Below are 13,532 nucleotides of genomic sequence, written 5' to 3'. Positions count from 1 at the left end.
TCTCTCTTTCAACCTTAGTCTTGGAGATAATATTTAGTTTGAAGTCCATGCTCGTGTTTTCCCAGTGGACGGCAGATGCTCCTGCTGGTCTTGGTCCATGCATCACACACTCCTACTGGTGCTTGCCGACTCCTCATGCTTCTGTGCACTTTACCATTGGTGCAGCAGGTGCAGTGGCACGGGGCCCAGGACTGTGAGGGGCCCCTTGAACCCTGTAAATGACTGTATATTAGCAGCCCCACAACAGTCTCCTGAGCTCGTGGCATCCAGGTCTTTCCACAAATATGCATAAACCCGAGCTGGGCGTCACTGCTAGCACTGATGGAGGGCTGTACGTTTTGGAAGGAGAGTCGATCTCTCTGGACCATGCTCAGATAAAATGATCATTATTACGAGTCACTGCAGTGCCGACACCTGGGCAGCGTGAACCCTTCGTCTACCTCTTCTTGGTTCATGCTGGGCTTCATTCTACCTAAAATAAGTTTCCCGTATGTTTCATTTAACAACAGAGTTTGCTTCCTAAATGCAACGGCAAAGTTAGATTTTAGTGGGATGAACAGCACATAGGATTATAACTGCAAGTGTTTTGGAAATAGAAAACAGACACACACACGCATCAACCCTTTTATAATATCCACGCATTATGTCCATTATACTGCACTCGACATGTTGTATAGGATTCCTCCTCACACAATATCGCTTACCTTCAATATCCGAAAAGCACACAGTAGAAAACAGGAATACGTCCGCCAGCAAACAAACAACAAAAGAAAGTGAATAAAAACATCCCCCCCAAAAAATTCCGGGAACCAATAAAAAAAGGTAAACACGCCCAGATAGATAACAAATAGTTTACCACAAACGTAAAGCTAACAAGCCAGTCCAACTGGGACGGCTCTAAAAGTGAAAAGTGTCCGTCACGAGACGCTCCTTTCCAATGGCTGGCCACCGTTTAACATAAACGGTGATGGCAGCCAATGGAAAGGAGGGGCGGGGCTTAAAGCCCACTAGAGAAACCTAACCTAAAACATTAAATCTCGCCAGCGAGACTGCGCATGTCTGCACAGCCTACGCTAGCCGAGACCTAAGAAGGGTCGAGGATGTGTGGCATCTTAAAAGGCTTCAAGCCTGTGCACTGCGTGCCACAGATGTCCGCAGTGAATGCGTTAACCATCTGCGCTATCTTACATGCTTACTAAGACACAGGAACAACACTGTAAGTGTGTCAATTGTAACTGAGGATCCACAAACGTTTTGGTTTAGAGGGCCGACTAAACCTTTTAGTTTAGTGGCTACAAGCATTTTCTTTCTGTAGCACTTTGCACTGTGCTGCGGCTCACCATTACCAGTCCACCGAAAACAAAATGCACTGGATGCGTGACACGTCATTTCCTCCTGCTTTACCTAAGAGGATTTGTGTTTCCAAATGTTGTGTAGTAGTTTAGTATGCCACACATGGCACTTGTGCAGTGTATACTGTGCTGCATCCAGGTGTGCTATTGAGTAGAAATTGTGGGTGTGTGATTATGATGGGATGTGATTGACCGCTCTGGATTTGAGGCAGAGTGACTGCACACACCTCCACTCTTTGTCCTCTCCACACACCACAGAGAGTGAGGGTCACACGTGTGCAAATTGGACCTGTGGGAAAGTGCTTGGAGGAGTTACACATCCGTGCCAAAGGCTAACAAAGTGCAGTGCTTGCTGCAGGCGGTGGTGTGTGTGTGGGGGAATGTTGCAGTAAATCAGATGGAAGGACGGTGCTGAAGAGGAGGAAAGAGATGATGCTCGCGATATGCATATGGAGGATTTCAAAAAGATGTGGGGAAAAGGGGTCAAGGTGTCTCTAACAGAGTGAGAGACTGCAGAGGAATGTGGAGTGAATGGAAGAACTTTTCAGTTATTGTTATCAGAACAAAATCGTTGTTACTCATCTAATTGATACAGATAACAAGCATTGACAAAGCCAATAAGTCTGGCTTGTTTAGTCATTGGTCTATTGTTGTTATGTCCAGATGTAGTAACAGAAAATGCGGAGCCGTCCAAATACTGGTTGGGCTCTCAGTGAAGAACAGGATTCTTGCTCACATGTTTTCAGTCGTACCTTTTTAAAGGATTCTTCGTTACGCTTCTTTGGCTATGCACCTTTTAGAGATCCCTCACCAATTTCAGTCCATTGAAGTACTGGCACGGCTGAGAATGGTACCGCATGATGTCTGTAGCCTCATCCAAGGGCCAAGATCAAAGTGTGTACACATCTTTTCAGCTCCTCCACACTTACACGTGCATTCAAACTCTCTGTACCTACTGATGTTGGGAAAGTAGAATGAACAGTATTGAGAATTGGTTGCAGGTTGCAGGCTCCACCCATCCGCCACCGTTCCACAAGCAGGCAGTTTGGAGCTTACATTTATTCAAGGCAATTCCTGAAATGGCTGTATAGTCCAGAAAAATATTTCACACTCAGGAGATTCCTTTCTTTTCTTGCCCAACTCCCTCGCTGCTGTTTTTTTTTCATTCTTTTTTTATTAACATTTTAAAGATCACACATGCACCTTTGACCACCTCGTAGTCCCACTGCACAACATAGTTCTTGTATGATACAGAAAGTTGTACAACGCATTCAGTGGTAAGTGGCGCTCTTCAGTATACCTTTCTGCTGCTGACGTTCATTCGATAGACCTATCCCCACACATCTGCCCCACATGACCTATTGTCCGTACATTCTTCTACTGCATACATTCGTTTGTCCTTTGCAGGGGTCTGGTGTTACCGCAGCCCCATTCCATAGCCCACCATGCGGCAGCCTGCAATCCTCTTTTAGTATCCTGTGTCCAGCACCACCCCTCTGCGTGCCCTTCCTCCTCTGCATTTTCGCCTTTGTCCACTAAGTATGCCTTATAAAGGGTCCAGTAATCCCTAGGGCGGTTCTGCGCAGACTGAAGCTCATTAAAAGTGTCCGACTACTCATTACAGTATGCCATGTCCGAGTGCCGAGCCCCCAATTTTGGGGCAGGGCCCCTTGCCCAGCGCATCGCTACTCTGCGCTTAGCTATTAGTCCAATAGCTACTGACTCCCTGACCGATTTTCCTTTGTCCTTATCGTATCCCAATAAAGCCAGCATTGGTTGCATCTGTATAGTGAGGCTGTTATAGCAGTCAATTCCTGGAAAACTCCCTCCCAGAATTGAAGTATCGCTGGACAGTCCCAACCAGCATGTATAACCCCTGCTTCCACTCATTGCATCGCAGGCAGTTTGCAGATTCCCGCAGGCCATATCGGTACAAGCTTTCCAGCGTATAATACACACGGTTTATGTACTTAATGTATCAACTGGTGTCTCCCGTTTACAGCCATACCGTATCTTCTACGGGCCCACCCAAGTCGCTCTGCTAGTCCGATCTTGCTTTAGTCACACCGGGTCTGCGCGCTTCCTCCACATCAGCACAGAGCACTCTTACTAACTTGTCAGGGGCTTCTTCTGCGTCACGGCAGCGCGTGCCGGCATGTCTGCTGGCCCTTGCAAGTCTTGTCCTAATTCACACCGGACTCTGGCAGCGATATCGAGTCAGGGCTGATGGCGGGGTGCCTTGCCCAGGGATATTCCTCCAATTCCCAACCCTTACTTTGTGAAAAAGATCTCCCATCTTTGTTACCCCTTGCATTTGCAGGGCAGTTCTCATATTTGTTACCAGTACTAACGAGAGCCCGGTGCACCGCTCCAGTTTAACATGTGGGAATACAAGAGTGTGCCCCTTGTTTATCTCATAGGCTCCGCCATGCATGTGATGTAGTGTTGAGTAGATCAAAGACTCCGATTTGGCAGGTTGGAGCCTTGAAAGGTTTCTGTGGGAGTGTGTGGGGGTGTGCGGCGTCGCTCTCCAAGCACTGATTAGGCAGATCGTGTGGGCCATGAATCCAGTAGTAGGCGAAGGAGCTTTGCACCACTTTATAGTACAACTCTAGTTCTGGCGCATTAAGACCCCCCATGTCATAAGGTAGAGTGAGGACCTCCCACCGAACCTTTGGCTGCTTTCCACCCATGCTAATTTTGTCAGAAAACTGCATAATGTCGCAAAGATTGCTTTAGGCAGGAGAATAGGTATGTTCAGAAACAGAAACCTAGGGACGATTACCATTTTCATAAGAGCGATGCGCCCAAGGAGAGAGAGTGGTAGTTTGACCCAGCGGGTCACATCTTCTTCTAACATTTGTATTGCCTTACCGTAGTTCTCAAGTATGACTATTGCTGGGTCTGTTTGAATCTGTATTCCCAAATACTGTATTGCTTCTGTGGTCTATCATAAGGGGAATTCCAATACTGCTGGCGTCGTGGATGGGGTGAGTGGAAAAATGATGGACTTATCCCAGTTAACCTTTAGCCCTGAAAAGACCCCCAAATCGTACCACTTCTCTTAACATAGGCGTAAGATTCTTCCCTGGTTCCCGAACATACAGCAACATGTTGTCAGCGAATGCTGATATGACTAGTCTGTAGCTCGGGGATCGTGGCCCTCTGTGACCATGATATTCTCGGAGCGCGCACGCCAGCAGCCCCACTATGAGAGCGTATAGCAGGGGCGATAGTGGGCAGCCCTAACAGGTGCCTCTTGTAATCGGACTTTGGGACGTGGTTATTGCATACAAATACGTGCCACCGGTTTGTTGTGCAGTGTCCTAACCAATTGTTGAAATACTTCAATCCGTCTCAAGTTTGCTCTCATGAATACCCACTCGACTGAGTCAAACGCCTTTTCAGTGTCCAAACAGACTGCTGCCACTTCTGTTTCGGGGTCCAGGGGCTGTACTGCATCCAGCAGCGTCCTAAGATTCGCATGCAGACTCCGACCCGGGACAAATCCCGACTGCTCTGGCCCCACCACCCCTGGTAATATCAACGCCAGCCTATTGGCAAGTACTTTAGCGTATATTTAATTACGATAAAGGCCTATAGGAGGAGCACACATTGGGGGGTTTGCCAGGTTTAGGTATTGCAACTATAAGGCCCTCGCGCATCAAAGGGGTATTATTCCGGTCTGTACCATTTCTTCATAGAGCGTGACTAAGTGTGGTATCAGGACATCTTGATATGCTTTTTAAAAGCCACAGTTATGCCATCCATCCCCGGCGCTTTCCCAGGTTGCATACCTGCCAGTGCTGCTCGGATCTCCTCCGGCTCCAAAACAAAGCCTGCTCAGGCAGAGGGTGTTTACAACCCCTCTCACAGGATGACCTGTGAATTAGCATTTTAAGGCACAGAGCTTCAAAGAGGATGCTGATCCCCCTGGCCAGGGTCTGTTTGGCGCCTGGATAAGGTGGGACAATTTGTAGTCAGAAAGGTGTGTTCACCTTCACGACAGTTCCACCCCTAAGATGGGCTACCTGAGTGAATGTGAAATCTCAAAGTCATCTTTGTGATGACAGAATTAGGAACTCTGGGACAGAGTTATTCCCACTTCCCTCAGGATTCTTTGGCTACTACCCTCCACTCCCCTAAAACCCCTAAATCTAGTAATTAGGGGAGTCACTGGCACCATGAAATCAGATCCTGATGACCTGAAAGAAGAAGAGGGTTGTGCAGATTCGCAAGAAGGAACAGAAGACACTAATTGACTTAGTGCCAACCTGATGGCTGTCCTTGACATTTGCAACAAAGACCACGTGTCCTGCAGCTGCTGTGTCTCCAGAAGCCTGGGAGAACTGCCAGCACTTCACCCACAAACCAGGATCGCCCATGGAGCAGCAGAGCTGCTTCCCTGCATCCTGCAGGCACCCAAACAGGACTGAGAGGACTCTGGACACCAAAAACCCAACACGGAAGGCACCGTTGGCGAAGAGGACCAAAGGTGTCCCTGAGCATCATAAGAGCTGAGTCCACCTCCTGATTCAGCCCGACTGGCCTCTCAGTCCAAACCTGAAGCCTTTTTTCAACCAGACCGATCCCCATAGATTAACATTGGGCATCTTACACCACTGCACCCGGCCGCCCTAGTGCCCCTGGGTGTGACCTGTTGGTGCTGCCTTGGACCTTGCCTCATACTCACCTTAAGTCCAAGAGAGCGATCTGGTGAGTCGCTGTAAAGAACTTGTATGCAGCATTTGTTTTTCCTCCATAGGATAGCATTGACACTTATGAAAATTGCACTGTTACCTGATCGTATTGATTCTGGTGCCTAAATATATATCAAGGTATGTGTTATTTTTATAAATTGGTGTGGCTTTCCTTATTGAGTTGTGTGTACCATTTATTGACTCTGTGTGTGTATCGCAGATGTCTAACACTCCTCTCCGATGAGCGTAAGGCTGCTCGACCACACAACTCCCTAGAAGAGCACCTTGAGATTGCTAAAGCAAACCCCGTCCACTCATGAGTGAACCCCTGGACTCCATGCACAGTACACCTCTTCTTATTATACTATATAAAGAGCCAGTTTCCCCCAGTTATCATTCATATATCTGGCTGTGGTCATATCTTCTTATATAAGCTTATGTACGGTGTATTTGCTTCTTGATTGAGCCTTTTATTTGATTGTTAATGTAATTGAAAGAGAAGCTGCTACACTTGTCTGCCGAGCGATGCGATCGGTGGGTAACTGCCACAGCGTTTTCATCTGTGGAGCACTAGATTTGGGTCAGACTGCACCCTCTCTGATCGGAGAAGCGCAGTCGTCTACTGCCTGCCTTGATGCGCACGCCCCAGTGGGCGCACTCCACTTTGCACGAGCGATAAGCCCATGGTCGAGCTGTGATAATTAGACCCACAAGACGCGTTTAATACCACCTCATACACTGATCGAGGGACACTGAGGGCCTTATTTACCAAGAATTGGTATACAGCAGCATTGCAAGTCTTTTTTGTTGCACTGCTCTACGCCAATCGAAAGGGAAGGAATGCACCGTACAAGATACAGTGCATTACTGGCCTTTCAGGTGCACATTTTGCAGCTGGCACACTTGCACCATGGGGCCTGTGTTGTTGGCAGGATTGATTTTGCGCAGGAAGGGGCACTTTCCTGCATGAAAACAATCACGAGAGGCATTTTCGTCGTTCTATGCCTGCTGAAGAATGTGGCACAAATGGAAAGAGGAATAAAAGAGGAGAAATTAAAACATTTCTCCTCATCATGCCTGCTTTGGGGCGGTGTAAGGTTTTGGCGCTGCCCCCGGTTTACCCGAGTGTCTAAATCTTGGGCAGTGTCAAAATAAATGGGGGTTTCGTGGGAACATCAACACCCATGGAATGCCTCCTTAATACGGAGTAAGCCAAAGCCTTACTCCATATCTAGGAAGCCTTTTGCGTCGCCTTATAGATTTGATTCAGAGGCCTGCACCACCCGAGCTTTAAAAACAGTGACGCTCCGGCTGGGCAGGCCTCTTGTAAAGGAGGCCCCGAGTTTGCACCAACAAGATCAACACTATTTGTCTACAGAGAGTAGCTGACAAGTACTGGGGTACTCAGCCCCTGATGCCCTTACTACTGAAAAGGACAACAATACTTCAATCAAGGGGGGACCACCCAGAGCGAGACATCCCTCCATGCTTATTTTTCGGGGTATAGATCATTCCTTGTCAAATAACATTTCGGGGGACACAGAGTGAGGCAGACTTCAAGTTGGAGCTTTACAGCACCCCACTTCAAGCTAGCAGACCTCACCCTCTCGGTTTCTACCAAGAGGAGCAGAATGTTATAGATGCAGAAATTCAGCATCCTTTGGGAAAAGATATCTCAGTCTCGCCCACACTCCAGAGGGTTTTGTATTTCTTGTTGAAAAAGAAGGGTCGGATTATTGTTTAGTCTTGAACTTTTGGGAGTTCGATTATTTCATAGTCTACAGGCACTTCAAAATGGAAGGGATACACTTGTTGCGAGATCGCCTTCAGGCCGGTAATTTGATGGTCGGACTGGATTTAAAAGATGCAGATCGGATTATTCCAATCTTCATCCCACACCATCGTTTTCTTCAGTATCAATGGGGAAACGAGGGATTTGAATTCAAACTTCTTCGTTTTGGGATCATTGGTGTTTCACAAAAAAACCAAGGCTTTGTGGAATGTCTAGGGATACACACAGTGTGTCTTATTGTATATCTAGATGACATTATCATACTGACTCAGTACCAGATGGCGGTGATGCAACATCGGTCTTGGGCAATTCGCTTGTTTCAGTACCTAGTGTTTGTCATAAACTCAAAGAAATTGATTCTGTCCGCAGTACAATCCATAGAGGTTTGTGGCTTTTATGTGGATTCACTGATGGCCCAATTACCCCTTCACACCCACAAACTAAAAACTAAGAAGGAACTTCAGTTTGCACTGAGCAGGCAGACAATATCCCTGCCTCTTGTGGCCAGACATACACCAATCGTGTCCCATTATTGATCGAATCTAGGACGGAATTGACATAGTTGTGCGGGCACATGGAAGCGTGGTACGGCAGGGAGATCTTTGGATGCCTTCCGAAGGTCAAGATAGAGTCTGATGTCAGACGCTGGGGAAGAGGAGCCCGATGTGGAACCCTCTTGCAACGCTCAAGAAGTTGCACCCAACAAAGTGAGTTGCTACATTTTATTGAGGATGGACGACAATTCAGCTTTCTATTATATCAACAAATTGGGTGGCACGAAATTGTGAATGTTTGTAGAGATAGCCAAGGTGTTATGGCACTTCTGTCTTCAGCACAGCATTTAAGTGATAGCGGAACATCTGGCCGCGCCACCAGAACACAGTGGGTGATTGGCATTCCAGACATCTGGCAGACTGCACCGGCTGGATGTTGGATGCCCGAATTTTCCAGGAGCTCCATTACCACTGAGGTCCATGTCTCATGGACATGTGTGCTTCAAGATTGAATCAACAACTGAAATAATTTTTCAGATGGAGGCCGGATCCAGACGCCCTAGCGACCGATGCATTCCTTCAACATTGGAAGGAATGTTATGCTTTCCTTCCATTGATGAGGATTCTGACTGTATTCTCCTAGGTGAGGAGGCAGGAGGCAGAGGTGATTCTGGTGACAACTGCTTGGAAGACTTCGGTATCTTTCCCATCCCTTCTACAGCTGTCCTGCGACTCGCTAGTTGATCTTCCACTTTGTCCGATGTTACTCCTGGACCTGTTAGGCTCTTCTCCATCCACTGGATCAGTCCATTCGTCTTTGGCTTGGAGAATTTCAAGACGAGATTGCAAGTGGCAGGACATTCTGAACAGTCTTCTGTCTTCATCCAGCAAACATGGCCATCCTTCAGCCTAGTCTAGACAGTTAACTTGGTGTGTTCAGAGGAAGCACCTATAACCATGGTGGTAAATTTCCTACCTGAACTGGCGACTTGTCGTCTCGCTTATCAGGCCATTAGCAACAGTCAGTCGGTCATTTTTGCCAGATATTGTCCCCTGGAGGGTCATCCGTTGGGGGCAATTATTATTTTTTTTTTTTAAAGAGTTTTATATAGCTTGAACTAGACCCGAGACATCAGGTATCAGAGCGCTTTCCATGAGCACAAGTTTCCTTACAGACGGACACATTCATTTTTGTAAGGCACGGGAAGATAACGTGATTTGCCCAGAATCCCAGGATGTTGAGCATCGTTGCCAAAACTCGAACACGGTTCCCCAGCTTCGAGGTCGACAGCTCTAACCGCAAGGCTACATCCTCTCCCCTCTGGTCAGTAAACTGTTACGGCCAATTAGATTTTCCAATCCCTCTTGACCACGATATTAATTTATGTGGGATGTGAATGTGGTTTTAAAGTTCCTGGAACATTAGTCTGACAACTCTGATCTTTCAGGCAAACAATTATTGGCTGAGTTGATCATGTTGTTATGTCTCATCTCATGTAAGAAGGTGTAGAATGTTCAGAGATTGGATATTACAAGTTGAGTGATTTTTCACGTTACTGCACTTAATAAGACTAGTATCAGAACTATTAACTATCCTGCATTTCCTAACAACTAGAAGTTGTGTGTGGTTGGTTGTCACAAGTAATATATGAAGATATTACCAGAACAAATAGACAAGATTCTGCCGGGCAGCTACTGATTGCATTCCAGAAACCCTTTTGACCGGTCTCTTCCACCAGGTTGGCCAGGTTGGAAAAGATGTTTCTGTGTTTGGAGCTCCTCAGGTACCAGGAGCTACGACTTCTTTAAGTTCACGACTGGAAGAGATCACAAAAGCGGCAGATTTGTCTGCGGAGTCTACTTTTTGTACCTTTTATCATGAGCATTTTGTTGATGTGGCTTCTGAAATAGTGGGACAGCTTTGAACAACCATAATCTCAGCCTCTGGTACCGACATCGAATGAAAAACCTTTTTAGTATTGCGTCAAGAATTTTAAATTCTATTTAGGACATGGAGGCGAGGATTATCCCACTTGATAAGGTACATTTCATCTATTATGTTGAATATTATGTTGCGTATTTTGCCCTCTTGATTATGTGTGCACCCTTGCTGTTGACGCATAGTCATATTTCGCTCCCTTGCTTTGTCTTCGGGAGACAGAGTTTACCAAATGATTTTCTTTTCTATCTGGAGAACAGAAGGAAGAGTGATCAGTCCCACTTCAGGTGGATTCGGATTTTCTGGAATGCAACGCTGTTCATCTGAGTGACGTTTTATACAACTAATGCAGTGTTCCAGGTTATACAAAGAAGGCAATCCCATCTATGACCCGGATATAGTGGTTAAACTGTTTGAAACTGAGCATACTCAAAGACGAGGCAGTAAGATGGTGATGGCCATACTGGAGGAGCATGATGGGCAGTGATTGGTGGACTGTGGTGTCGTAGAAGCACTTCCGCATCCACGCTACACGCAACACGCTAAAAGGCGGCGTGAAGAATAAGGAGAATTATTACGGACCTCTGAAACTTGGAAACTGAGTGAATTGCGTCCATATGGGGGTCGCATGAATATAACAATAAGATTGAAAAGGCATGCAGAGATTTCAAATATTGTCTAAAACATAGACTGTAGAGGAATTTGTGACGGACAATATAAGAACCATGCGAGGCTGAGAGAGTGTGAACTATACACTAAGGACTGAAAAATCAGACATCGCAATTGAGAAAACTTCTATTAGTTGTCTTGAAAAAGATGGTAATACAAAGACAGTCCATCGAAACGCGTCGACGCAGTTGAGAGCACAATCTAGAGGATCGATATAGATTTGTAGATATAAGTCTGTTGGATGTATCACAAGCTGTGTTATGAACTTGATGGTCCAATTTGATGTGTAACCCATGACAAAGTGTATTGTCTTTTATGTTGTTTTGTCTGTTATGCTGGTTCATAACGGTGTGTTATAATTTGTGTGACAATTTATCCCCTTTTTTTTATCTTGTTGGTTATTTTGTATCTAAGAGTCCAATTGAGGGACTACAATGTGATATGTTTTTAATTTGACTTAATGTACGTTTTTTATGCAATAAATGTAAAAATACTCTAAAGTGTAAGTGTTTAAATGAACTTCCAGATATTTTGACATAGGATAATTCAATTGTTGGTCCAAACAAGGGATTGTTATTTTCTACTTGTGAAGAGTACCCCATTCCCTTGAGCAATTCAAGGGGTTTCTCTCGGTTTTATATATAGGACTGTGGTTACTGACATCATGGGAAATGTCGTTTTTAAGTTTACTGTTGATTGGTTGCTGTGCTAATTCAGTAATAGAAAAAGAAGCATTATTCTCACCTATATGTGCTTAATAACATTTTAAATTGAAGTGATATCTCCCCCCAAAAAATTCTCAACACTTATATACAGATACATAAACATTAGGCCTGGGAGGTGAACTCTGCTCCGTTCGTGGATTTTGTGGAGTTTTCCGCACTCCGCAGACCACTCGGAGTTCTGAAAAACTTTTCCTTGCTCGTGCTCCCCAAAGTTAAATTGGCGAGCGTGAGCAAGGAAAATCCAGCAATAGACCATCTCCCAGCCAGATTTCTCAAAGCGGGTGCTCGGGGACAGCCACTAGCGCTCATGTTGCGAAACCTTCCACTCGCGTTGAGGAAGCGGCCGCTCTAGGAGAACTTCTACTCAAGCGGCGGAAAGAAGCAGCGCCCTCTTGCAGTGTACGTGGTGCCGTTAGAGCTGAGGAAGCTGCCGCTCTAGGAGAACTTCTACTCAAGCGGCGGAAAGAAGCAGCGCCCTCTTGTAGTGTGCGTGGTACCGTTAGAGCTGAGGAAGCTGCCGCTCTAGGAGAACTTCTACTCAAGCGGCGGAAAGAAGCAGCGCCCTCTTGCAGTGTGCGTGGTGCCGTTAGAGCTGAGGAAGCTGCCACTCTAGGAGAAGTTCTACTCAAGCGGCAGAAAGAAGCAGCGCCCTCTTGCAGTGTGCGTGGTGCCGTTAGAGCTGAGGAAGCTGCCGCTCTAGGAGAACTTCTACTCAAGCGGCGGAAAGAAGCAGCGCCCTCTTGCAGTGTGCGTGGTACCGTTAGAGCTGAGGAAGCTGCCGCTCTAGGAGAACTTCTACTCAAGCAGCGGAAAGAAGCAGCGCCCTCTTGCAGTGTGCGTGGTACCGTTAGAGCTGAGGAAGCGGCCGCTCTAGGAGAACTTCTACTCAAGCAGCGGAAAGAAGCAGCGCCCTCTTGCAGTGTGCGTGGTACCGTTAGAGCTGAGGAAGCTGCCGCTCTAGGAGAACTTCTACTCAAGCGGCGGAAAGAAGCAGCGCCCTCTTGCAGTGTACGTGGTGCCATTAGAGCTGAGGAAGCTGCCGCTCTAGGAGAACTTCTACTCAAGCGGCGGAAAGAAGCAGCGTCCTCTTGCAGTGTACGTGGTGCTGTTCACACAAATTTCACTATGTGTTTTATTAAATGAATTTGAGTCGAATATGCTTGTAACTTGTACTTTTGTGGCCTATGTAAGCCGAATAAAGTTTATGTCTGGCTGATATGCCGTAAATGTGCCAACGCAGCTGTAACAATCTTGTGACCCACTGACTTGCTCTTGACAATAATCCAGTATCATAGCTTCAGCTGAGGCCCCCAATTCCTAGTCTTCATTCACTTAGCACCCAGGGCGTCTCATCATTGCACACACATACATGCCACCATTACCACTTAGTTCATTCCTGGAGACCCACATGTCACTGCAGATCCAGGGCTTGCTACCAGCCACAGCAAGCTCCAGCACTTGCCCAAATGTGGGTGGCGACCTGGGCACTGGTGTCTGAGTGACCCCAGAGCAGCCTCGCACAAAGCCTAGCACCAGGCATCTGTCTGTCCCTTGCTTTATGGTCACGGAGGACCACGGATGGATCTTGTGTAAACACATAACATTCACCAGGATGCTTCACGACGCCATACACTAGTGCTGTTGCTTCGATATAATAGTTTGGAGGCAAGTCTCATGCACTCACAGATGGCACAGAGTCATCGGACTATTTTAAGCCAACCAATACGCTTGGGGAAGGAAAAAGTCCAAGGGACAAAGGTGTTCCCAAAGCAATTACACTATTAAACGTCAAAAGTAGACTTTGGAAATATCAACAGGGCAAATTGTACTTCAATCAATCAATCAATCATATCATTTGTAA

General features: G+C 46.5%; 1 protein-coding gene across 1 annotated transcript in view; it reads left to right on the top strand.

Annotated features, from left to right (window-relative positions):
• The window catches only part of LOC146839296 (uncharacterized), a 400,042-nt gene extending 387,228 nt beyond the window's left edge, over window positions 1–12,814 (top strand). Inside the window, 1 exon segment of the mRNA XM_085650764.1 lies at window positions 12,088–12,814. Within this exon segment, the coding sequence (XP_085506890.1) occupies window positions 12,088–12,814 (727 nt within the window).
• Window positions 12,815–13,532: the final 718 nt, after the last annotated feature.

Source organism: Triturus cristatus, chromosome 4_1 (assembly GCF_964204655.1).
Source record: "Triturus cristatus chromosome 4_1, aTriCri1.1, whole genome shotgun sequence".
Classification (NCBI taxonomy): domain Eukaryota; kingdom Metazoa; phylum Chordata; class Amphibia; order Caudata; family Salamandridae; genus Triturus; species Triturus cristatus.
The sequence above is the reverse complement of the archived record's forward strand: the minus strand, read 5'-3'. Positions and strand labels throughout refer to the sequence as shown.